The 27,644-nt window shown below is 39.0% G+C and overlaps 1 protein-coding gene across 1 annotated transcript in view; it reads right to left on the bottom strand.

Annotated features, from left to right (window-relative positions):
- Positions 1 to 27,644, bottom strand: part of nkain2 (sodium/potassium transporting ATPase interacting 2) — a 97,775-nt gene that overhangs the window by 5,173 nt on the left and 64,958 nt on the right. Inside the window, exons 4-5 of the mRNA XM_042503742.1 lie at positions 21,300 to 21,500; positions 6,762 to 6,822 (exon numbers count right to left, since the gene is read on the bottom strand). Coding sequence (XP_042359676.1) covers positions 6,762 to 6,822; positions 21,300 to 21,500 — 262 coding nt within the window. The remainder of the gene's footprint in view (positions 1 to 6,761; positions 6,823 to 21,299; positions 21,501 to 27,644) is intronic.

Genomic DNA, 27,644 nt, shown 5'->3' with positions numbered 1-27,644 from the left:
GCAAATCAAATTCTATTTTTAGGGGAGGAAGACTGAGACTTATGCGGCGATATATTTATGCCTTGAGAATACTCTTAACTCCTAAATTATCTAGGATGGCTCTGCAGATTCCCGCGCTGAGGAGCTGCCAGCAGGTGGTTGTTGCTTCCCTCAAACTGAGGCTGAGAGCCTGGACTTTTGAGGAGAGAAGCCATGATATTTTTTTACTTTGATGTTGTGGAGCTCATAAAAGGTTACTTCCTCGCCTTGATCAGCAGCGTACTTTCTTATTTATTGAGTGAGGTTTCATAACATCAAGTACAATGTGGAATTTGGCTGTCACTGCGGAGATGAAAGCAGCTTTAAGTATACCTTAAGCACGCAATAAGCAGGGATAGTCCAAACATCACGCGGGAGCCAAAGCAATTCGATTTCCAACACTCATTAAACTAATGAGTTTGTGCATGCCTCTTTTAAAATACACCATAAATTACTAACACAAATATGAATGCTGCTGTTGTGTACTCACATATCTACAGCTAAAGATGATGAATGCAGTAAATTTAAGGCTGTAACTCTCCTTTTGAAGAAATAGTTTGACATTTTGGGAAATACGCTTCTTTATTTTCTTGCTGATATTTAGATGAGAAGATTGATACCACACTCATATACTGTATGTTTATGTAAAACATGAAGCTAGCAGCTGGTTAGCGTAGCTTAGCATAAAGACAGGAAACAGCTATACAAGCACCTCTAAAACCTCCCACAGGCTGTGAGATTTTAACAATCTTATACGTTTAGTGTGAGCTACACAGTGCAACATGGATCTAATATACTTGGGTGCAACATCAAGTTTGATGTATGCAGATTCTGAGAAGATAACTCCTACTGAACCGCAGGCTACGACCTACATCCATCCAACGTTGTCAGTGGGCATCAACCATTTGTGCTGCTGTAGTGGTAAGATGTGGCAAAATGTAAGCAAACATGAATCAAAGGGGAGTTTGGCTTGAAACTGTGTGCTAGGAATAAGATGTGAAGTAATCTCAAAAAGAGTCTTTGCAAAATCTCAGTGTGTGACTAAAAACTCTTTTTTCTTGTCTTTAGATATAAGACAGTGTAAGATTTTAGTCTTTAATAGTATTTTCAACATCTTTTCAAAGGGTTTTCAAAGTCTTTTGGTAGGCATTACTCGACTTAAAACTACAAATTTGTATTTTTGCTCATTTTGGTCTTTGGACAGATAAACAAATTTTAAAAAGCCAGGCGAGCAATTTCCCTCTTGTTTCACTGTCTGTGCTAAGCTAAACTAACCAGCTACTGGCTCTACTGTCAACAGACAGAAAGTGGTGTGTTATCTACTCATCTAACTTTCTGCATCATAGCAAATAGGCATATTTTCCCAAAATGTTGAAAACATAACAAAAATGCATGACTATGACTTTAATTGATTCCCAAGAAATTTGTACTAAAGAAACATTTTATCAGTGTGAAAATTTAGCTTGAAAATAATTGCCTTATGTCATCAGAGTGTTGGATTTTTGGAGCTACTTGGGTCTGTGGGTCAATGCAGCCGTCCTCCCATAACTTTCTTTTTCCTCTAATTCTGTTGAAGTTGTGTAAAAATAATTAAACGCCACCACAACTCAGACTTCAGTTTTCACACTTCTCCCTTAATCCGCTTTAATTCATTCATGTGAAACTGTGATTTCACCACACAGCGGGACTCAGTTGATCTTCTTTGTCTATCAGCAGTTTTCCTGAACTGCCGCAGTACTCTGATATTTTACGATCATCCGGATCATTACGGTTGTTCGGTCAGACGATGCGGAGACGTTGCCTGCGCTTGATGTGCTCCTTCTTTGTGTGGATGCTTTTGTGAAAGAACGGCTGAGTGTGAACGGTGAGGGCTTCCTGCTGATTCATGCTGCAGTCAAACAGTCTCCGCAGAGTTTCTGACGCGCTCGACCCTTTGAACGCAAGAGGAAATGGAGCCCGTAACCCTGTCAGTGTGCCGCCGATCAAGCTGTAGCAGCTCAATTTGAAAACTCAGATATGTTATTCATGAGGCGCAGGCTCGTCCGATGAGTGCCTAACAACATAAACAATTCCCTCCAGAAGCCAGAAACCACAATCTGATCTCTGAAAGAACAGATTTTTCCCATTTTTGTGGTCAAATTATTATAAATTATTGTGGTATTTGGTTAATTTCTTAAGTTGTGAGTATTCAGTCTTGACTGAAGTGTCGCAGAGTTTGTGTGTACATGTGTACTTGTGTTGTTCACGTGCGTTTGTCTGATAAGAATAGGTCTGTCAAGAAGCTGTGAGACCGATAAGGCTCACTATAGTGATTAATCTCCCACTCACAGATGCAACCACACACCTTTAAACACACACACACACATCCTCATTCACACATGCACAGAATAATTATCAGAGTAATTAGCTTTCTCAGCAACTCAAAATCTTCATTGGTCCTCAGTGAGTATTAGCTTCTTCACCCAAGGCACATTTCCCCACAAAGCTCCCTGATTATTGTTTAGTCTCACAGACTGCATTATCGCGCAGCGCTCCTCCACAGCCACATTAAGGCTTACGGCTTCCACAACGCCAGGATTACAATGAATCCCCAAATCATTCTGGAGAAAACTGTCTTCTTGTCACATGAAAATGATGCATGTGACATGACACTGCCACTGTGTGCATATTCATTAAGGCTTAATAGTGGCCTGAAACCTCAATTTGAATCCTGATTCTGTCTGATAACATTTGTCCCTTGAGAAAAAGTGTGAAAATAACTCGTGTGGTTTAAAGTCTTACGGCTCATTTATGTGCAGTTTGCTTGCTTCCCATGTCTCTGTGTGCTCTTATTGCTCTCTTCAGTCAAAAGGTATAATACTGAGGTGAACTGGAAGCTCTAAATTGCCAGATGGTGTTGGCCTGTTATCAGGCCATTCAGTGGTAACAAACATCTCAATCTTGAAACCTCAAGTTCGGCATTTTGGCTGTCGCCACGTTTAATTTTTTTGAGCTAGAAATGAGCATATTTGGGCGAGAGGGTGGAGCTGTGGAGGAACGAGGGATGGATCTGTCTAAGATGCCAATGACACTATAGACAGACAGCCTGTCACTTAACTTTAAGCCTTAATAAAAATGTAAACGGGTGATTTATAAAAACATTTACCCCCTGTGCAGTTGTTATAAATGTTGGAATTAGCTATACAGACCAAAACCGTTTTTTGTACCAGGCTGAAAACATGTTTATTTCTGCTGTAAAATTTGGCATTTCAACATGGGGGTCAATGGGGATTGATTCTGTTTTGGAGCCAGGATCAAGTGGCAATTCGATAAACTGCAGTTTTTGGCCCTTCCGCATTGGCTTCATTTCTCAGAGGTTGCTGCTTGAGGAAAAGGCAGTTATTTGGAAAGTTGGGATCTTTTCATTGTTTTCTGTAATCAGGCCTACCAGAGCTGTGTCATCAGCAAACTTGATGATGCTGTTGTGGCCACATTCATATGTGTACATGGAGTACAGCAGGGGGCTCAAAACGCAGCCCAGGGGTGCTCCGTTGTTAATGATAAGGATGTAAGGGTGTGTCCGCCCACTCTCACCACCTGGGGGCTGCTCATTAGGAAGTCAAGAACCCACATGCACAGTGAGGTGTTTAATCCCTGCTCTTTTTTAAGCTTTGTGACAAGCCAGTAGAACTAAGGTGTTAAATGCTAAACTGTAGTCAACGAACAGCAACATCACATGTGAAATAAACATAACTTTGGCTTAGAAAAAAGGTTTTTATGGCCGTTATACTAGAAACTACTTAATAAGTGTTACAAGTTTATGTTCTGCCTAAGGTTTCAGCTGTTACAGTGAAGATAGGAATGATTTCCCGAGCAGAATTTTACATGTTGCTAAACACATGAACTCTCACATGGATACACAGTGTTCTTCTCTAGCTCTAACTTGTCTGATATTATTTTTTTAGGTCCAACAAGCTCTCTCTCGCTCTCATAGGATGCAAAACAAGCAGAAATGTGCAGCACAGAGAGCCAAGGGCCAAAATACAACAGTTAGGCAAAGGCCAAATAATAACTGTTGGACATGAATTATTTAGACACTGAACAAGTGGCATTTTAGGTTTCCTGTCAACACAAAACTTATTCAAATGCAGTATTAAATATTCTCAAATGAAAAAATAACCCCTGAAACTCTATTATACTGCAGAAAAAGTGGGATAAATACAGTTGTTTTTAACTGGTCAGGATTCAGACACATTTTTACCAATACATTTCCAGGACTTTTCCATGACTTTGAGACAAATTTGAAAGACCATACATTCTGTCAAACAACAGTCGATGCTCCTTATAGTTTTTTTCCATTACTATATAATAACGTTTTCAAATATATATTATTTAAAAAAATAATGAATTCAGAACAGGATTAAAACTGAATATATAAATAAAACAGGGGGGGTGATGCAAAACGGGGGAAGGCATGTCAACCAAATTTTCAAACACAGGAGAGGGACTTTTTTTGTGCTTTAGGGGAGGGGCATCATATGGCTGCATTTTGCATTTATTTTACCGCTGATTTGTTAAAGGAAACCTGTGCTCCAAGGCATGTTTTCTTAAAAAAATGTCCACAGTTTTTTTTTCTATTAAATTTTTTTGGCATTTTAAAAGAAAAAAATTGCATCTTTTTAATCTCTACAAAGTAGTTTTTTTTAAGGGGGGGTTAAAGAAAACATTCCTCTCAAATCCACGCTCCAACCAAAACAACAGTCATCAAAATTACATTAGTTATTATAGGCAGAAATGGTAAAATAGAAATTATCATGGTTTCCTACATTCCTTTAACACGTGTTATTCTATGGGTTGTGAAAAAAAATTCAATGACTTTTCCAAAACTTTCAGGATATAATTAGTTTTCCAAAACTTTTCCAGGCCTGGAAATTGCTATTTGGACATTCTGTGACTTTTCCAGGTTTCTCATGATCGTACAAGCCTTGACTGTGATTTGCATTAATGATGTCTTAATATTAATGCATGACCTTGTTGACACAGAGGTCGTGTTGTCACATAAAGTCTTGCATCTGCTGCTGACCTCCAATTTTCTATCAAATGAATATAATTTCTCTGCCAATCTCAACACCAAACCCGCTGAAAGGAAAGCAGGAAAACTTGTCTACTCGCAACTATTTCCCCTGATCCAGCCTGCGTTTATCACCTATCAATATTTATGCATCTGCAAACACCATCCTCAATTCAGTGTTGAATAAGACATGCTTTGGTATTGATCCTCGGTTGCGTCTTCTTTAATGGAATAACTAAACTGATTGCCTCAGGTAAATGCGCTCGTTCAAGTTAATGCTCAGAGGCATGCGCTGCATTCAAAGTACAACAATCGCAGAATTAACATGTTGATTTGCTTCATTCTCCTCCTCTTCTACTGGTATCACACTCCTAATGTGATTCATTTAGACTGTGCAAATGCTTACTAAATGGTAGTCAACGCTGAACATTTCCCAATCAGTTTGGTTGTATTGATAAATGTATGTATTGATAAAAGACTGAATGAAGATTAATGAGGTGGGTGAACATGTTTTAGTTGGTTTTTCCTTCCTCACCCTTTTGGATTCCTCCTGTTACTGTTGCTTGATGGTTAAAGTGGTGTAGGCGAGACATATGAATGAAAGACAGCTTTGATCTAGCATGAATCTACCTAGCACTCCTCATCCTTCACTATCTCTCTCTGTGTGTCACTGTAAATGAACGAACCTGACTGCAAAATCTGGAGGCTACAGATTTCACTTTGAATTCTAAGTGTCAGCACAGGCTCAAGATGGCTTCATTCAAACCTGCTGCTTCGTTACCAAGAGAGTGAACAAGAGGACACGCCAGGAAAGAGCGATGAGTGATAGTAAACAAAGGCAACAGCCACTTAAACCAACCATATATATTTTAAAGTGACAGTTTGCAAACCCCCTACACCGCACAGCAATTTCTAATCATAGCAACCGTAACTAAGCACAGCAGGTCTGTAAAGCTTTAAATGTCTGCTCTCATTGTGTAGTTTGAGTGATACTTGACATTTAAAGTTCAATATATGAGATTCTAAACATTAATACAGCAGCAAACCACTATTTGCTATTGCTTCCACAGATCTTTGTGAGCAAAGTTTAAAAATATTTCCATGACTTTTTCCAATCCGATCTCAAACAAATGATTTTTTTGACTAATCAGGATTGTGAATATTTCGCTTATATTATTATTTTTTTCCTATCTACCTCGTGATTCAGAACATATTAGATTCAAACTCTATTTTAACAGAATTTCAGCTTGCTGGCACACATGGAGAGAGAGACAGAAAGTGGGGAGAAATTGAAGAAACACACGCAATGGTTAACAAAATGTCACACATCAGAGCTATGTTACGTCGAAAGCTTCAGAAAATATATTTTCTGCTGTGTTACACTATGTCAAAGGTTATCCATGGAAAATGACCAACAACTTCATTACCTAGAACAAAATTCCATGCCTTTTCCAAAATTTTCAATGATTTTTACTAATTTCATAATGTTGCCAGGCCTGGCATGACTTTTCCAGGTTTTCCATGAATACAGGAACTCTATATGTAAAGATATAGTGTAATAATGGCATCCTGAGCTGAGAATAAAGTCAGCAACAAAAAAGCTTGCAATGACATTTAACGCAGGGTGAAATTATTTGTTTGCTTTGGTTCTGCTGTAAAATGTGTGTGTGTGTGTGAGAGAGTGTGTACTTACAGCTATCCTCTTCTTCTGAGATGAGCTTGACCACATAGCAGGCGTAGATAAACCCCATCAACTAGAGACAAAGAGAGCACCAGAAAATAGAGGAGGGGATTATTGTTTTGTGCAAGACAGACAGAAAGACAGATAACCAGACAAAAAGACAGACAGATACACAGATAGACAGACAGATAACAGAGAGAAAACATGGGCATTGAACAAATTGTTGGAACAGACAGAGAAAACAGGTGTTGGTGTAAGTGGAGCAGAACAGCTCTGTGGTGTTTTGCTCCAAAATAGAGCACTTGAATCAATGGACACACACACACACACACACACACACACACACACACACACAGAGGATGTCTGGTATCTACAATGACAACCTCAAGGTTAGCCGAAAGTTTCACGGTTTCACAGCCATACTGACACTATTTTAATTCAAAACCTAAAACTATTTAAAAAAAAAAAAAAAAAAAGTAATTCTCTATTATCTCTCTGTGGGGAAACATTAGTGAGATTCTGATCACTGAAATTGAACTTCAGCTCCTTCTATTGCTTTGACAATGATACAATGTCAAGGTGGATAGTTTTGTATTAGTTGCTATCGTCAAAATAAAACCGTCCACGCTGACATGTCTCTGTTGTAACTAAACCTCTCATTGTTCTCTCTCATGGTCACACATCTGCTCATTCACAAACCTGAAAACAATGACGGATGCAGATTGAATAATTAAGGAACTACAGTGCTGTGTGTTCCTGTTATAAAAAGAGATAACTCTGTGTGTGTGTGTGTGTGTGTATGTCTGTGTGTGTGTGTGTGGTGATATAGCAGCCACACTAGCAGAACACCTTTGCTCTCTGATCTGCGCTCCCATTGGCTGTCTGTTTCCAAGGCGACCTGCAGGAGGTGGCTGATTGGAGCGAAGATGCAGCAAGGTGCGGTCAATGTAAGGTCAGCTTTTTAGTGACCTTATTACCCCGTGACAATAGAGGAGGAACAAGAGAAAGAGAGGAAGACGCAGGCAGACGGTGATGGAGGTGTATGTGTTTCTGTGAGACATTAAACTAACATATTACTCTGAATAAAGAGGCCTGATTGTCCAAAGGAGGATTTAAGTGCTGGAAAAAATGACATTGACCTGGTTGGTATTCTATTGACTGAATGGACACATGCCAACACACACACACACACACACACACACACACAAACACACACACACACACACACACACACACACACACACACACACTTAAATACACGGTGAGCTGCAAATGTGAACAACTACGTTTGAGATTCAGAGTATATCTCAAGGTCTTGACCTCATTTAGTCTAAATAATGTTCAGCTCCCAAAGCACCTCTCTCCTCCCTGCTTTTCTCCCTCTCCGGCTATTTCCCTTCTGCTTCTGCTCCTTCCTCTCCTCCACGATCTCTTTTTTCTCCCTTCCTTTTTTTGTTATTTCTCCTTCCATTTATTTTGCTGTTTCTGACAAGCATGTGACTCAGAAATATGTTTTCGCAGTGAGGGATAAATTTACTTAAAGTTGCACCAAATACGGTGATGAGAAAAACAATATGGATAACAAAACAGGCTTTATGTATCGGAAATGCCATGAAAAATGATTCCTAGTCGAGGACGCTCATAACCATTACTAGCTTCAAAATATCAGTTGTCACTGTGACTGATAGCAGTTTAGCAGAATGCCTTTATTTTGAAAGATTAAATGAATACTTCACAGACAAACTCTCACTCAACTTGTGCAGTATAATCCAAGCTTAATTTATCCAGTGTTTCCCACATCATTAGAACAGTGTGTGTGTGTCTGTCCCTTTTCTTATTTGTCTGTCCCCTCTCTAAATTCAGACCTTTTTTTTGCGAGTCCCATGAATGCAGAGCAGTTGTAACTCGACATTGTTTTTTTTTCTCCTCAGCAGCATTTTGAGGAGTTTGAGGCGTTCTGCTGCTGCATTCTGCCCAGAGTACTCTCTACGCTCCGACAGTGTGGAATTACCAAACAGTAAACCCATTCCAACAGTGCTCCTAATGAACAGTCCACTTCGGAAAATATAAATTCTGGACGTGGCAGCAGATGTTTTAATCATGGCAGGTCACCACACATAAATGAGACTGTGGGAATACCTGCTTTCATTTTTTACCAAAACCTTACTATTTAAATCACTTAAGGGCTTAACAATGAGGATAATGATGATTGCCGTTTGACGAAAGCAGGTAAAATGCTAGTAGATCTAGCATCTCACTTGCCAAATCAGGCAAGTGACAAAAAGATTAAACACATCTTTCTTTCTGGAGCTTTTGATAAAAGTTGCTAGGGAGTGAGCCATCTCGCTTCTCTCTCATCTCTGTTGAGGGTTGCACATGTGTAGTACTGATCGGGCTCAGTGTCAACGGATCTGACGGAGGCAGATGAGTTATAAAGCTTGATATCAGCGCGCAGGAATAATCTCCTGTGTCGTTCCTTTGAAAACCAAGGTTGGATAAGGTGAAACTTCAATTATATTTTGCACAGTTTACCGCTAGTTTGAGAGAGGCGGATAAAAGTAGTTTTTCATGACAGTTAACTGTAGACTTGTTATTTGTTAACCGCTAATAAAAATGTACAGAGGAGAGTACAAATTTACTTTCGGCAAGTAATTGATGAACAAATTATAATTTTTTAGGTGAAACAATCTTTTAAGACAGTCTGCCACTCCAGTTAAAATGATTCACTTTTTTAGTATTCACTTTTGATGTCACAAAGTCAAAATGTTGTTTAAAAGACTTTCAGGAGTTTGGGGAGTTTTCTGTCACATGCAGTAAAAGCTGAACCGCAGCCCGTTCTGTCTTCTGCAGGCTCATTGCCTCTGAAAATGACTTTTGGGTGCAGTTTTGTTAGTACCACTGAACAGTGTGCAGGGAGCCGTGCCGCCCTGCGATAGAGAACATTTGATCAGCTGTGACAGAGTGCGTTTCTCTGCACATCAATATCCTGTTAATATTCTGGATACTCAAGTATTCAGCTTCTGTGTTGCTGCATGTAAACATAATATCCTGTTTACAAAAAGCCTGATTTGATCTTCTGTCGATGTGAAGGAACCTAAATAAGATAGCCGGGGTGCACCAATATCAGCTGTGGAGTTGTGACGTGTGTGCGCCTTATCTTGTTTGTTGTTGGAGCTCTGGGTTTGATGCCTGCAGTTATATTTAGACTTTCCCGCTGTTGGTGAAACCCGAACACTCAAGTTTCCATCGTTTTGAGTTTTACAAGGCTAGAAAGTTCTCCATGAGATATTTTATATCTAAAGTAAATAATAAAATCTCCTACAACAGATGTTGATATGACTAAGATTAAGATCAAAAACATCACACAACCATCCACATCTTTTAGCCCACAGCGCTGTACACTGACCTTGAAGGTAACTTTATTTACTTCTTTGCTAGTGCACAATATTTTCCTCACAGTGACTCATGCTTTCAAGCTCACAGCATTCAGCTTATTATATAACCACAAATGAAATGAAAAATGGGAAGTGGAACATTTTTACCAAAGTTATGTTTGGAAAACTTAATCTGCGAGAAGCGATTACTTAATTATTATTGTTTATTAGGGATGTCAAAAGTTATTTAGTCAACTAAGAATAATTTTGACAGGCTACACATTGGTCTGTTGGTAATTTTGCAATTCACAATTTAGTGCACTGCACATCACCTGCTTGCTAGCGGTGCCGCTTATTCGACGATTAACGCCAGTAAAGCCTTCACGACCCAACAGCATTAACAGTAAGTGAGCAATTTTAAGCCACAAACCCCCTCTGGTATTATTGCCAACACTGACATATATACGTATGTACGTGCATTGCTTGCTAAATCCTACGCTGATGTAGTTGCCATTTCGTATTTTACATCATTTGTGTTTCGTTTGTTTTTTTCATAGAAATTAAATGGTTACTTACCAGTTAACAGGAGTCAGGCTAGAGAAAGCAAAATTAATCCAAGAACTGACATCCCTTGTTATTTTTGTGTATATTATCTACAGTATTACCATAATAATTTGTTAAATCAGCTCATTCCATTCATTTACAATTTTAATCGTTTACAACAGAAAAATTATTCTTCAGCTGACACTTCTGCTTTTTTAATTTCTTATCTGAGAATTCTAACAATTTAACAGAGGATTCACCTGCAGTCAGTGATAAAACGTCAGCTGACACTTCCAGCCAAAATGTGTCACACTTTTATGATTTTAGTTCCTCTTAGTGCTTCAAACTCAACTCGATCTTTAACTTCTTTCAGCACTCAACACTTTAAATATAATTAACACTCCAACTTTGTACAGCACGTACACTCAAAGGGACATTTTTTTTATCTGTAGAAAATTTTTACTTTTCTAGTTTTTGAGGAACTAATGAACTATTGATAATTAATAGGCTGATGGTGACTGACCACAGTTTGTGTGTGATAATAAAACAGGAAAAAGTATTTCAGCTTCTCCTCTGTCCCTCTTTGTTGATATTTCCTCCCTGTTTTGCAGCTTCTGTCTGCATCGTGATGGACTGAATTAAAGTAAGCAGCTCCCCAGTTTCTCAGACAGACTTTTTTTTTCATTTTGTCTGTAGATTAAGGTTACCTAGTTACCGCAGCAATACTGAAGGGTGTTCAGTGTGACAAGTGGAAATGGAAATCGCACCTCTTCAGCATGGACGGGGTCTCTGCCCTGATCAGCCTGACAAGCAATAAACTTGTACAACTTCCCCACTTCACCTCACTGAGGCGTGTACCTCATTCAGAGCAGAAACCATTTTAATGGGGTTTTATGTGAACGGTGACACACACACACACACACACACACACACACACACACACACACACACACACACACACACACACACACACACACACACACACACACACAATATCCCAGGAGGCAGAGGGACCGTCTTTATCCCATTTCCTAAAAATACTGTGCAGCAGGTGCTTGTTGTTGTGATAAACAATGTGGTTAGTTAAGCAACAGTGAGTCAGCAAAACCCGTTGGCATCATCTTAAGGCAGTGAGGACTAATGGTATGGGTAATAAACTGTCAGATGTACCTGTTCCCGCCTCGCCACAACAGTTGACTGTAACATTTTCCCCTTCAGAGCTTAAACAGAATAATCTGTGAAAATGTTTGCAGTGATAATGAATCCTACGTGGGCTTCCTGCACTGCAGATGCACCCTCCAGTTTCACAATGTCTTCTCAACACTTTTTTTTTTACCATATTGGAGTTAAGACTGATTTATAGCTGTGTTTGTAGACTCTACACTGAGCCTGTGCTGTTGTGAGCATTTATACTTATGTGAACACTAATTGGGGGCGCCCAGTAGCTCAGTTGGTAGAGCAGGCACCACATGTACAGAGGCTAAGTCTTCAATGCAGTAATTCGATTCCAACCTAGGCCCTTTGCTGCATGTCATCCCCTCTCTCCTACTTTCACGCTACAGAAGGAGAAAAAAAACCAAACAAAAGCACCGTCTAATAAAGGCAAAAATCCCCAAAAGAATAATTGTTAAAAAAAACTGAAAAAAACACCAGCTGTAGAAGGGATTTCTATTCTTGCTTTGTTGAGTTTTTTGTGAAGTGCCGTAAAGTTAATTGAACTAACACACATAAAACACATGTAAAACATGTCACAAAAGTACAAAATTTGACTCCACTGTAACTAACAAGGTTCACCAACAAATTCATATGTGTTATACTACACATATTTCCCCCACAAATACATGCTACTGTTATTAGCATTATTATTATTATTGTATAAATTGGCCTGGTGAAAGTTTTCTCTTTGCCTCTCATATGAAGTCAGGAACAACAGCAACATTTAACAAAGATAGCGTAATAAAATACAGCCTTATTATGAATTACATGGTTCACTGATAAAACACGTTTTTCCCCTCATATGCAACATTTTTAGCATAAGCTTATGATATTTTCAATTGAATAACTAAGCCTAGCAGCTAGGGGACTTTCTTTTATTATATAAAGCCACGCAGTATTTATATATATTAATATTGTTTCTTATTTGTAAAATAAAAGTAATTACAAGCATTGTTTCTTCTTAGGAAAATGGTTTTCAGTTTACAAAAATAAACAGGAGGTTTGCGTCGCCTTGATGTAAAGTTGCATTTCTAAGGAGGTGCATGTCAGGCTGCGGCACAGGAAACTTTTCTATACAGAGCACACCAGAGTCTACTGTCACCAGATGCTCCATAATATGTTGTCATCACGATACACGATTCACGATATAATTTTGGTGCGACTGTAGACATTTTGCCATAAGTATTATGGTAAAATATATTGTGATAAATCAGAATTTCTTATCTTTTATTCAGCTGCAAGTTACAGGTTATCCCCAAAGAAAAACTTTGTTGACATCTGTTTTATCTAATATGATTAATTTTCTCATGTGTTCATCATTTCAGGCATTTTTATTGCAACAAAATGTATCTATTGGACTGAAAAAGGAACTGATATTATTGTTCTTGCAGGGTACTTAAAGTTTACTTCGTATTTGCAAAATTAATAATTTACATTATCAATAACTGATACTTGTCATCTGTGTGGTGATAAAATATTGGCACACAAAATATCACAATACTATGCTGTATCATTTTCCCTCTAAGCTCCATTGACTGAGAAGTATAAAACCTGGCTTTAGCATACTAACATTTGCAGGTATTTTTTGACCTGATGATGGCGCTACATTGAAAATTGAACAAAAACTTAAGTTATTATAATTTGATCTGAGGGCAAATTGAATGTGTCTACAGAATTTAATGACAATCATATAAATAGTTGTTGAGATATTCTGCACAAAACCACAAATTCCAACCTCATGTTGGCGCTAGAATAACGGGAATTACGAATCAGTCATTACATTACGGAAACATTATCTGGGGACCATGAATGTAAAAACTGCACTCGTAGATAACTCAATCTTTGAGACACTTTTACATTTAATAGCAAATCCATGTCTAAATTCTACTGGGATTTAAATTGAAAATAGGTTTTCTTTTCTTTCTTTATTACAGAGTAATGAGGTAGCATTGTATTTGCCAATTGTTGGCTTTTTTTTTTTTTTTTTTAAAGTGAATACTTTAACATCAGCACCCAAAATGATCAAGAATCCCATAAAAGCATGGAGCTACATTTGCCATGTGGCAAAGAAATGTCATTAAACTAAAAAAAAGATAACTGAATCATCATTCTCTCCTGAAATAATCAGGTCCCAAATGCTCCCTGAGCAGAGATTCTGATAACACCTGAAGTTCTGAAAGGAGCTCGGGGAGAAATTAGCTGAATGTCAAACAGCTGGTGTTGGATAAGGACGGGAAAAGCCTACAGTGTGTGTTCTGCGTAGCCGGAGACCAAAAAGCATCGTGGGAGGAAACCTTTTAGAAAAGCAAGGACAGATGCCATGGGGAAGACAGTTATAGGTCATTCACCCGGTGACGGGCTTCGTCCTCCACCGAGGAGGAAGGTGGGGTTGCATTTTGCCAAAACAATCGCAGTGGAAATTGCTGACGCCTCTGCAGCGTCCCCCTCAAGGTTTGTAAAATCTGAATCAGCTCACAGTTTGATGTATGAGCAACATTTCAGAAGATCATGATGTAATTTAGGTCCGTTATGAATTCTTTCCCATTCCCTGCATCTTCACACCCACAGCCTTCACACTGTTTGTGAGGAATCCTAATTGTTGTCCGCCTGTGTGATAATCTCATTTGCGTTGGATGCATTACTCTATTATGAAAATATATTCTCCTCAAATGAGAGAATCTATTACAGCTGCAGATAAATTGTGCCGTGATGAAGGTGGATTGAATGTGTTACGTGCTGAAGATGCCCACTTAAACTTTAACTAATGTTTTGCTCACAGTGATTAATTTGTGATGAAAAAATTTTGTCAGCTCCGGGCTGCACTGAAAAATCTCTGTAATGTTACAATCTAAAATTAGGTTTAATCACTTCCATCTAAATTTGTTTGAGCTGTCTGATGCTTGTGCAAAAGTGCGCATAACAAAATAAAACATCAAGTCAAATTCCCTCACCCTGATGTCAGTGTTACTCTTATTTACTCATGTATTAATTAATAAATCTATTTAGTATGTGTGCTTATGTGGATATGTGTGTGCATAGGTATATATATATGTATGCATATATATGGGTATACGAGTCAGGGTTTTTTTTACATTTTTTTATTTGGTCATTGTTATTGTTGTTTGGGTATTTTGTGACCCAGGATGGGAGGGATGGGGGAGAGTGGGAAGGGGGTTTGGGGCCAGCGCTGTCTATGGAATAAATACAGTTAATTTTGGAGGGTTTACATTTTGCATATTGAAAAAAAAATCAATAAAAAGAGGTTAAAAAAAAATCTAGCTCACCCTCTAATTTTGCAGCTGCCATTTATCACCTCTTCTTGCAGGCTTTGTTTTAATTGATTCAGGACATTATTACCTGTTGTAATCTTAAAAAAACAAACAAAAACAAGAGGTTTAACATTTTTAGGAAATATGGGATTAGTGCTTTAGAGCACGGCGGTGGCCTTGGTTGACTGACGTTCAATTCACATGGATTGTTCTTCTCTTTTCTGTCTCTTTGAATAACAACAGCTATGAAAACCAATCTGGTCCCGGTGCTGCGACCATGAATACAATCCGACCCTAACATGGCATCATTGTCTGTGGTCAACGACGACAATGTCCCATTCAATTCAGGCAATGAAATTATAAACAACATTTCATATGCTAATGATGCAATTTATTTCCATAACAATACACAAGGAGACCTAGAAACTGTTTCAGGTATTTTTGTCATATTCCTTTTATAACGTTACAATAATTCAGTGGCTGAATTAACAGAGCTCAGAGTGCAGAGTGTCCTTTAGTTGTGGTCATTAAAACCACGGCCATCCTACTGATCATTATGAGGGGACAGACCAAGGACTGTCCGCTTAACGTCCAATGAAATCTTTTAAATGGTTGTCACTTTTTGGTGGTTCAGCTGCCCTTCTTTTTCTTTTCTTTTTTTTTGCTTGCTACATCCTGTGGGTAATATTTTCTAAATTATTAAGTGTGCCAGCCACCATGTTGTCATTCCACTTTTGTGAAGACTGAAATATCTCAGCAATTTTTGGATGGATTGCTGTGACTTTTTATGCACGGTCCCCAGATGATGTATCTTAAGAATTATGGCGACCCCACTGACTTTTCCTGCAGCACCACCAAAATGTCAAAATATGTGGTTTTCGAGTGAAATCACTTGATAACTATTGGTTTGATCAGCGTTTCCAAAACCTCTCCTGGAGCTCCACTTATCCTGCATGTTTTAGATCGCTCCCTGCCGCAGCACAGCTGAATTAAATCATCAGCTTCATCAACAATCATTTACCGTCTCTGTTACATCGTAGCTGATCTCATCCTCTGCTTGGAGGGTAAGGAGCTGCTGAATCTCATTGTTTTCCCAGTTTGCGGACATTTACGGCCGGTGTTTTTTTATTTGAATTAGCTGCTATGCTAACACCTGCTTTTTTATGCAATAATCCAAAATCTGATGGAAAAATCCCCTTTTCCCCTTTTTGATGAGGGAACCAGGGTGATCAGCCTACAGACAAACATCATCCCTGAAGCGCTCTGTTTTCTCTTCAGTGACCTAATAACAGGATCCTGTGTTGGCAGATACTCAATTAATATTTGGTGAACACACCAAACTGAAACTTTATTTTGAAAGGGTACAGGGTGAGCAAAGGTTCATAACTGTCTCAAAGTTTATACTGTCTGTTGGTTATGGGCCATTTTGACGAACAATTTTGGACTTTACACCAGAAATATGTCAAGGATATGAGCCGATTTGGAGCAAAACATGCTTGACTGGGTGGTGATATTGTTCAGTGTTCAGTCAGTTTGTCTTTCAGTGTTTCTAACAGGTGTAACATACCAACAAGCAGCACAAATAATGACCATTTTCATCACAAGAACCCATGAAATCTCATAGCCAAGGCTATTCAGCTGCTTGCAGTGCAGGTCTCAGTGTATCGTCTGTATCGTCAGGTCGTCTTTCCAACCAAAAACAACAGTAGGTGATTTCGCTGATTAGTTCCTCCATTCTGGTTGACGTTATGCTAATCACCGAAATTACCTGCAGGCATGCACTCTAGACCACTGAGCCAGCAGGAAGCCTCATCTTTGATGTTTTTTGTTGTGAAATGTCATTTAATTATCACTCTGTGCTATTAGCAGGTAGAATAAAGCTGAGAGAGAAAAAACAGCTGTAATCACAGCAGTCAGACCGGCTCATTCCTCCCACTGCGCTGCAGTCTGGCAGTGATGGCGTTAGCCTACATTTCACTGAGGACTCTCTGGATCTCCCTGGAGAAGCCCTCTGCTCTGCTTCAGCTCAGATCTTCACACTGTGCACCAAATTGTAGAGACAGCCCTTTGTGTTTTGCAGTTTGGAGAACTAATCAGTCGTTTAACTCTTCAGAAATAACACAGTAATTTGCTGTAACAGTCAGGGAGCAAACCAATCAGCCTGTAACATGACACGTCGGTAAATTAGTTTTCATTTTCCTGTGAGATAAATGTTCTTGTCACATGTTTAAAAAAAAAAAAAAAAAGAGGAATACAAGATTTAGTGTCAAACCTGAACTTTCACAGCAAATTAACCTGTAAGTGAGACAAAATCAGTGAGCCAGTTAGACCAGCACATCACAGACCCTGCTGACCACCCAGCCACACAAAAACATGCTCTGTTGAGGACCTTAACAGCTGAGATGCCTCACGTTCACACCGTCCTGACATATGTTCATATAAGATTTTTTAATCCAATCTATCAAAAAATGCAGATTTTTGGGAAATGTCACCAATAACAGACGGCCCCTTAGCTTTTCACTGTATCAGCAGTAATATCAGTTATAGGGATGTCACAAAAACCAGTTTAAGAGGATCATGTTGATGCCAAAACTCTGAAAACGTGACTGTACTTGTTTTTCTCCAGTTCTGTAGCTATCAGGGATGCAATTCTGACAGGGACAGCATATACACCTACAGGTGTAGTCTGCCAATAAATGCTAAGGGAGAAGAAGAAGAACGGCTACCAGAATGGAGAAACAACCACACGCAGAAGATGGCAACAAGAGCAGGTGGACAGCTCCGCTTTGACTAGCAGAAAAGAAAAGAGTGGTAAATGGTAAAAAAAAACAACAACATCACATTCAAACAGGAAGCGAACACTGGACTCCAGCATGAAAGTCCAGGTTTGTGGGATCCATCCACCACCCCTCCGGGCTTCCCTATAAGCAGCCTCGCACTCGTTACAACCTGACATCATACTGATAAGTTTCACACGCAGGTGGGCAGGTGCTGTCCGCTGGCATATAATAACACCGTGACCGTTTCTGTCTGACCGCGCTCTCACCTGACGCCTATCAGCAGTGTCCCATGTGAACCCGAAATGTGCCTTTTGGCGTTGCGCATTTATGACAAAGCACCAACAGAGCGGCAGAAGTTACAGAGTCCACCTAAACAGACAAAACCGGTTCAAAAACTCCTTTGTCCCACTGTCCATTTAAGCCCTTCACACCAGCTACACTGAATATGTATCACTGCATTTCTTTCTTGCAGTTCAGCAAAGTACTGGTGTTTATTATTTCATGCTGGGTATGTGCAATTGATAAATGAAAGTATTTGATATTTGTAGTTGTTGTATTTTTACCGTGTTGTTTTTATTGTTTTTCATACTACAGACACTGAAGTCCAAGGCAAATTTCCCACTGGTACAATAAAGTCTCCCTAAAGTCTAAAGAGCGGCGATGTTTGACGAGTTCAGAATGAGAACGGGCTGAAAATAATTATTGGTTGAAGCCTCATTTAGGACATGCCTAATCAGTTAACCGGACAGCTAACCAGTAAACCCACCAGTCAGCTTAAAGTCCGACCCGAGCGAATCCTGACCCCGCACTTATTCCAGCTGGTCCAACTGGTTGAACGTATGCTATTAAGGACCTTGACAGCGTTTCCACCAATTACAGTAAACCAGGCAGCCAGTCAGCCAGTGAAGCAGTCAGACTGTTGAGTGTGTGCTCATGGAGCATGACAGTGTTTCCACACACCAATTACAGTGAGACAGTGGTACAGCTGTGTGGTGGCTTGGCACTCAGCCACGCTATAAGTACCACTATCGATTGACGGAGAGTGCACCAGGAGAGCGGGCGAGGGAGGGAGACAGTCATGTGAAGTGAGAGGAGGAAGATGCAGAATGAAAAACAAAAGAGGTGGAAAACTCCCAAAACTCTTTCTCTCTTTCTGTTGGTGTAATGATGCATGCAGTCACACTGACGCGTCGGTTTGTTTATCCTGCGCGCCTCTGTATTTGTATGCGCATGCACCCCCCCCCCAAAAAAAAAACAAAAAACACAGAGCTTCAGTACAGAAGAGACTAGGATGAAAAGTGACAGGCCTCCCTCATTCCCGCTCTTTATTTCTCTCTCCGCAGTCTCTTCTGATCCTGCTAATTATCGCAGTTTGACAGTGCAGGAGAGGAAGAAATACAGAGGGTGAGGGTAAGCGACAGGCGGAGGGAAACAGAGAGAGGGAAATCGTTTTTTGTAACAATGAAGTAAGACAGAGTGAGCAAAAGAGACATAGAGAAAAGAAAACTGAGATAGAGAGAGAGTCTCTAAAGCAGCTTATCCAGCCCATTCTGTGTTAATGAGGGTATGAAGTTATTAACTTAATGGAGCCTGGATGCTTTATTTTACCACAAAGTTGCACAATCACCCACGATTCCCAAACCCATCGCTACAGACAAAGAAGTTGGCACGGCCGTAATACACTTCAGAATACATTAAACTAAATGTACTGGTGAGTGTTTCTGGATAGAACATCAATTTAATAATTGCATTCATCAAAGGAAAGCATCACACACACACACACACACACACACACACACACACACACACCAAAAAAAGAACAGAATTTAACTAATTTAATTACTGCAAACTGTATTTTACATCCACCCTGTTTGCACGCACACACTCACACACAGCATGTTTTCTTAATTAACAGCTGACACAACTAAAAGGAATAGTAGTTCTATTTTGGGATTTTTTTTTGCTTTCTCTCTGCAGGAAAACATATAACCCTTTACGGATAAATACACTCTTCACAGCAAACCAATTATCACCTGATTCTGCAGTTCTCATCAGCTCTGCAGAGCGTTTCAGTATCTTTCACATTCTTGTTTTTCCGACTCTCGCTGCTTTCGTAGAGTAGATGATGAGAACCCCAATAAACCCAAATGAACAATACCTGCCCAGCACCAAACAGCCGGCAGACAAAGTTTGCAATAAGCTGGTAAACATTTAGCAGCTACAGAGCTGGACGTTTCTCCCAGGAGTGGAGCCCAGAAAACAACTACACAGAGGGTTTGATTTTAGATTTTTTGGATTAGCCATAAATAACTTTATAATATGATAACAGCTGTGTTTCCGTTAAACTGTCAAGCAAATTTTAAAGGTGCAGTGTTTAGGATTTAGGGACATCTGTTGGCAGAAATGGTATATAATATTCATTACTATGTTTGCATTAGTTTATAATGATCTGAAAATAAGAATAATTTGCTTTCTCGTAACCTTAGAATGAGCCGTTTATATCTCCATACTGAGGAACTGTTTACACGGCAACAGTTCATGCATGAAATGTAAAATTTAGAAAGTTTTAATTGTTCTTTCATGTTAGGTAGTATTGCCAGTGTTTCATGATATCCAGGGATGAAGACAAATTGATGCGATGACTGTGTAAGCTATTTTTTTGAGGTGCCTCTAAATAAATTTTAGTTGGGCTTTTATTGTGAAAGGTAAAAGCAAAAGGGGGTAAAACTGTGATGCCACTGTGGAAAATAATGAAGTGTGTTGCTGTGTTGCTTTATGATGGTTCAGACTACAAAGCCTCTGTGTTTTCATTTTATTTTGGGCGTAAGTATAGGTGCAAACTCGGACAAACTTTTACTGCGCAGGAAGACGCCAACTGATAGATCATGTGAGTAAAATGTTGGCTTTTGTTAGAATTTTTTGACAAAGGAGTTTCCATATACCATTTATCAAATGAAAACATCAAACAGGCATGAAAACTTTTTTGCCCAATTAAGGAAATGCTATCATATGTTGCCTTTTCCACACAGCTTTTCTGATGCCATACTATCAAATTTGCATAAAAATAAGTTTATGGAAACACAGCTAATACGTCAATGTTATGTTCTTTCACTTCCCCTAAGTCGCCAGAAAGAAAAAAGAAAATAAATAATTGTGCTTTAAGTCTCATGTCATACAGAAAGCAAATATTAAGAGCAATGTCAACATATTTACTGTAGCACCTGCTGTCAGCAACAGGTCCCCTCTTTTAGTTAAAAGGTCTTTTAAAGATATAAGCTGAAATGTAACAGCGTATATATTACATGCCGGTACTCCACTTTGAAATTGCAGTGCATACTAGAAAGTACTTATTTTAGCTGGAGCACTTACAGCCAGGAGTATCTGCAACGAGGAGTGAGCCACCTCTATGAACTGGAAATCCATCAGACAGCCGGATATAGATATATATCGGTGGTCCTCGGGCGCCCAGGAGGGAGGCGGGGTGATGGGTGTCACCCGGCACCCGGGGCCGTTCTCCATCCACCAGGAGCGATGCATGGACAGGTTAAACGTCAGAACAAGGTCAGAGTCCTGGCAGAGAAAGAGTCAGAGAGAGACGGAGGGAATTAGTTGAGTGACATCATCAGACAGAAGACAGCAGCCGGCTGAGTGTCGGGCCGAGTTATAACCAAGTTTTAATTAAAAGTCAAACTGTTTGTCATATCGAGGTCTGAGAGATAGAGAGAGGAGGAGGGTTCAGTGTGAGCTAAAAATAGATCTTAGATGTATAATTCCAATGATCTGGGATCGCTCAGATTAGATCTGAATCATGCAGCAGCAGGGTTATGATAAGGACATTAAGGGAGGGAGGAGGCCAGCGAGAGAAAGAAGGAAAAAAGATGGAGGAAAGCTTGGTTTTGTTTTGTTTTGTTGTTTCTTTATGCATGAAAAGCTCTTACGTGATGATCTCGGTGCGAGCGAGAGGAGAGGCTTTGTGTTGTGGTGTCATGGGAGGGTCAGTAACTCAAATGCTGCTGCTTTGGTTTCAAGCAACGCAGTTATGATTTATTCTCTTTGTTTGTTTGTATAAGCACAACAATCCAAAAACTATGGACGCCATCAGAGAGAAAGAGAAGTACATTGATGCGACAACATTACTGAGGTTAATAGGCAAACGGGCAGCACGGCTCCAAAAAGAACAGTCTTTAATTATAATTACTTCTATGTATGTATGTGTGTGTCAGCACGTTTGTGTATTTTATGTATTATGTAAGTTGTGTGGTGTTGTGTTGTGTTTATGTATATTTGTATATGTCATGGTACTTGTTTTGTGCCTCTTTGAGGTAATTTTGTCTCTTTTGTTGTTTTGTTTTGCTTTGAAGTCATTGTGTGTCCTTGTTGCTTTATATGTCTTTTTTGTAGTCATTTGATACTCTTGGAGGTAATTTTGTCTTTTTTGGTCATTGTGTTTCGCTTTTAAGTCATTTTGTGTGTCCTTTTTGATTTTTATGTGTTTTTTCGAGTCACTTGAGTCTTTCAGAGGTAATTTTGTATCTCCCTGTGGTTGTTTTGGGTCTGTTAGGTCTCTTCTAGTTAATTTTGTGTCTTTTTTGGTTGCTGTTTTTCGCTTTATAGTCATTTTGTATAATATTGTAGATTTTTGTGTATTTATCAGGAGCTTGAACAAGTTAGTTGTACTCTGTAGCACAGAAATAAGTCTCATGTACTCATTGCATATGATTTCCTCTCTCCTGAATCTAAATACTTCCATACAATGACTGCTGATGGTTGATAATTGGATAATTTTCGTTTGGCTTGTCTGCAGTTGCAGAAGTCGGTAAAGTTTGTCACAGGCTGATGCTTCTGGGTGCACGCGTAACGGCATAAAAGCTCTTTAAAAGTGCAGGTTCCCTGTTAGTTTATGAAGTGCTGAATTTGATGTTGAGCAGAGATTTCTATGAGTGGAGCAAACTTTTAAACACTATCAAAGTCGATAATGGTTATTTAATTGTGGGAGGCAAAATTTTGATCAGGAATAATATTCGATTGATGGTGCAGCCCAAATTTAATGACAATGTCAGCCTCCGTTGTACTTTGTGTTTAGTGCTAATTAGTGAATGTTAGCATGGTAAACATTACATTTCATTCATGTTAGCATGCTGACATTAGCATTTAGCTCAAAGTCCCGCTGTGTCTGAGCAAAGCTGTAGCTGCAGCCTCTTGTTGTTCCACAGATACAGAGACATTGTCTTCTCTTTGTTTGCTCAGCTTGTCCACCACAGCGTGAGCAGTCCCATCACTGGCGGAGATAACTTAAAACAACAGCCACAAGCTGCAAAGAACAGCACAACTGATGACGAGTAAATAAACAAACATTTTTCGGTCCCTGGTTGTTTCGGTTCCACTTCACAGCAGCAGAGAGAGCACGCAGCAGTAGCCCCTGCAGTCCCGGAGCACGGTTTTTTCTGTGGCTCCTCTGCAATCCTTTTAATTCTAAAAGCCTGAAAGACGCACAATAAATCACTTATGATAGTCGTCTTGGTTTTAAATAATGCAAATATTAACGACTCCACTTAGCACAGAGAGACGTAGATCATTTCACAGATGGCCATGCACTGACACACACACACTGACAAATACACACATATTTTCTCTTTGCCATTAGTCTAATGAAAAGCCTTAATGCTCTTTAAAAGCACGCTGAAAGCAAAAATGACTTTCATTTCATTTGCTAATTTCCTCAGTGGAGATCGTCTTTTAAAGATATCAAAAAAAGGATCAAACTTTGATTTTCTTGTATTCGTCTATCAAAATCCAGTTAGTTCTATTTCCCTTGCAAGTGTGTCCTCAGTGGTCTTCTAGCTGCGTTATTGATACGGTAGATTAAACATAAATGTAAAACCAATAAAAGCATCTCAGAATATCAAACAATCTCCCAGATGAGGCAAAAAAAACACTCAAGGTACATTTTCATTAGGATCCATAGATGGATTATGAGACAATGGGCCCCTGGACACAGATACTGAAGGGCCCCACCCTACATTTGAGCAAGACACACAAATTGTGTGGGGGTTTTGCATCCCTTTTTGGTCATTAAATATTTTTTGTGACTGTCTCCCTGTGTTTTTTTTAATGTCTATTTGTAATTGTTTGAGTCTATTTGAGGTCATTTTGTGTCTTTTTGGTCATTGTGTTTCACTTTATAATCATTTTGTGTGTCCTTTTTACTTTTTATGTCTTTTTTTTAGTTGTTTGGGTGTTTTGAGGTACTGTAGAGCCTCTTTGGGGTAATTTTGTGTCTTTTTTGGTCACTGTGTTTCACTTTATAGTCATTTTGTGGTTTCCTTGTTGCTTATTATGTCCTTTTTAAAAAAACAAAAAAAACTAAGTAGGTCATTTTTTAATAATTTGAGTCTATTAGTGATAATTATGTACCTTTTAGAGGTTATTTTTGTGTCTTTTTTTTTGGTTGTTTTGTATCACTTTAAAGTCATTTTGTGGATCGTTGTGGGTGTTTTGTGTCCTTTTATGGTTGTTCTATCTCTTTGTAATCATTATGCATCTGTTTGTGTTTTTTTGTCTCTTTGTAGATGATTTGTGTCTCTTTGTGTATGTTTTCCCTGTTTTTGTAGTTAAATTGTATTTCTTTGCATCTCCTTGTGGTCTTTTTGAACCTCTTCCTAGTTGGTTCCTGTTAATTGAAAGAAATTTTACAAGTGATGGCCAAGGGGCCCTGTGTGCCAGGAAGACTCCCTAATTAATCCATCCATGCTGGGATTATCACACTTAACAACTACAATATAGTGAAATGAAGAGGTAAAATACTCACCAGTGGGATTTAATGTGACTTATTCTTGATTTTTAAATAGAGCCAAAAGGATTCAGTTCTTACATCAATATCTGTTTCTATGCTGAATATTCAGCTGTCTTTACCTTTCCTCCCACCACATCTATACTTAACTCTGTCACCTCTTCCATATTGTTCTTTCGCTTTCTTAATTTCCCCCCTTCTCCTCTCTATTAATTTATACTGCTGTCCCCCCCTCCTTTTCTTCCTTGGCCTCTCTCTATATCAGCGTAATGAGTAAATGCCTCATTAGCGCAGAGCTCTGATTAATGCCATCTCCCCTTGTTGTGCTCCTCTTTTTAATGAGTAAAATCTCTCTAAATTTCTCTCTTGCTCCCTCTTTGCCGTCCCTCTTCCTCCTCCTGTCTCTTACTGTCACTGCCGTGCTCCAAATCTTTCTCCTTATTTCTTCACCTCTTTTCTTTCTTGCTCCTCTCTCTCTCTCTCTCTCTCTGTTAACTGGGGTTGGGAGGGAGGAAATAATTATTTCAGTACAGTCTCTATCAGTGCTTTTCTAATGAGCCTCTCCAACAAACACACACACAAACAAAAAAGTAATTATCGGCGAAAAGACGAATTTGGCAAAATGTCATCAAGGTCGAGCAGGATGCACTGCTGCTAATTCAGCAGTATTCTCTCCTATGTGAAAAGAGACATAACTTAAAGAATGTGCACGTTACTCTGGTGAAGTTTTGGCGTAGTAAAGGCTAAATAAGCTACAACTTCATTCAACTCCAGAAAAGACAAAGCAGCATTCATTAATCTATATGCGGCTTTGTTCGAACACAGAGAGCATTTTTTAAAAGAGCATCTGTACACTATAAATAATAAATATAACAGTAAAACTTGAACAATCTTATCAACAAAAAGTTAAGGCGGAGCGGGCAACAGCAAGAAGAAAAATTCATATCACTTTGCCAAAAAAAGTGGTAGAAATTGTTAATCCACTTATTCCGTGTCTACTTTGAATCATTTGACATTTTGGGAAATTTTAATTCTTGCAGACAGTCGTTAAATCTTCATGCACAGTTTAGTCGAGCTACAGTCATAGCTCCGTTAGGCCGTTTAAATGGACAACTGTCCTTGTCCCAGTATACAAGCACCGGGAAGAATAGATTTATAGGTAGGTGTCTATCTTTCAGCTAGTTGCTATAGACTTATAATATTTATACAGTCTATGATATAAACCGAATTACAATCACAACTGTTTATTTACAGAAACTTCTGGGTAGAAAACCATCACATCATGTACACATAATCAAACAACGTTGTGCAAACTCTGCCTCCACTGATTAGTTTTAAGCCACATTAAAAAAGTCTATATCCGTTTAATTTTATGTAACATTTAGAATATTTTACCGCAGCCCTTACTGACAGATTTGAAGCTGTTATACCAAAAATTTTAGTCTCCACCGAGAAAAATAGTCCTTTTACTCCACTGAAAGGCGGAGCTGCTGCTCTACCACTGCCTCCATCAGCTCTTATGGAAGGTAAAGTAGAACAAATATGAAAATATCGTGTGTACTTAAACAGATATAATTTTTTTAGGTGGCTATAATATGTTTTGCTGCGGCTCCATTCACAACAGTACATCGCTTAGCTTCGGTGCCTTTATTAGAGGAAGGGGGTGGCTGGAGTGTGACTTTTTATTTAAAATAAATATAAAATACTACCCTTTAAAGTTGTTTGTCCCTCACCTAAGCCAAAATTCAAAACACCATTCCCTCCTCAGTCCTTTTTTTAAATGCTTTACCCATTTTGCAGCACCCCTTCCCCCCTCCAAAATAACAAACAGTCCCTATCCTATCCAGTTATAGTTGCAGCTCCAGTTATAAGGCGTGCACATGCCGGACTAAATCAACATCCAGTCACATTATCTGTACGTGTTGGTCCAACTTCAATTCCAATTTCAGTTTACATGTATTTTAAAAGTCCAGTTTTTGTCAGACTAACACAATCTTTAGACTTTTTCTAACGTCATGTAAATGCATGAATTTTTTTGAAAAAATAAACTCTCACGTTTGTCTATGAAGCTGAAGCCAGGACAGGCTGAGTTTAGCATAAAGACTGTAAGCAAGGGGAAACATTTAAGTCTCTGTGACTTAAATCTGTACATAAACCAAACCTTTTCTTCGAATGTAGCTTCATATTTGGCGCACAAACATAAGGAGCGGTATAAATCTTCTCATCTAACTCTTAGGAAGATGTTTATTGCTTTAAATTCCATTTCGTCTGTACTGAAGCTGTGTCAAGGTGATGTCATGTTGTCTGTGTGGTTTACTTAACAACATCGATGTGGAACAAACCACATGACAATAAAACAAGACCGAGACGGGCATCTCTCTGATCTCGGCTCCATTCATCTGTCTGAGGGAGTTCACAGAGGTTACAGGGTCTGTAATAAAGCCTGGAACCAGACTGGTACTAATAATAATAAAAAAAAATGCATTATCTCCTTTCTATTCATCCAGCAGCAGCGAGACGCGACAACAAGCCTCCACCACCACAGATGGAAAAAAAAAAAACCTTCATATTAAAAAACATATCAGAAAATTAGGCCAGTTTTTCTGAAGTGAGCGCAGTACCAGCGTTTGGAGATAGCACTTTTATAATAACAAATTATCCAAATATGAACTGTTCCAGTGCTCACGAACCTGCACAGAGGATGTGAAAGCTACACTCAAATTATTCCACGCTCACCAGTGGAATACAAAACAATTAAATTGCAGCTGTGTGATGGCATTGATGAATTGATTTTATATGGTGGAATTTATTTAGCATTGCAGCATTTAGCCCACCAGGATGATGAAGCCATAGCTCCAAAATAATCTTGAGATATTAATCTGTCTGGTGATGAATGGGCTGTTTGGCTTGCAACCTCAAACAAA

The sequence above is a fragment of the Plectropomus leopardus genome, chromosome 16, assembly GCF_008729295.1.
Source record: "Plectropomus leopardus isolate mb chromosome 16, YSFRI_Pleo_2.0, whole genome shotgun sequence".
Lineage (NCBI taxonomy): Eukaryota > Metazoa > Chordata > Actinopteri > Perciformes > Serranidae > Plectropomus > Plectropomus leopardus.
The sequence above is the reverse complement of the archived record's forward strand: the minus strand, read 5'-3'. Positions and strand labels throughout refer to the sequence as shown.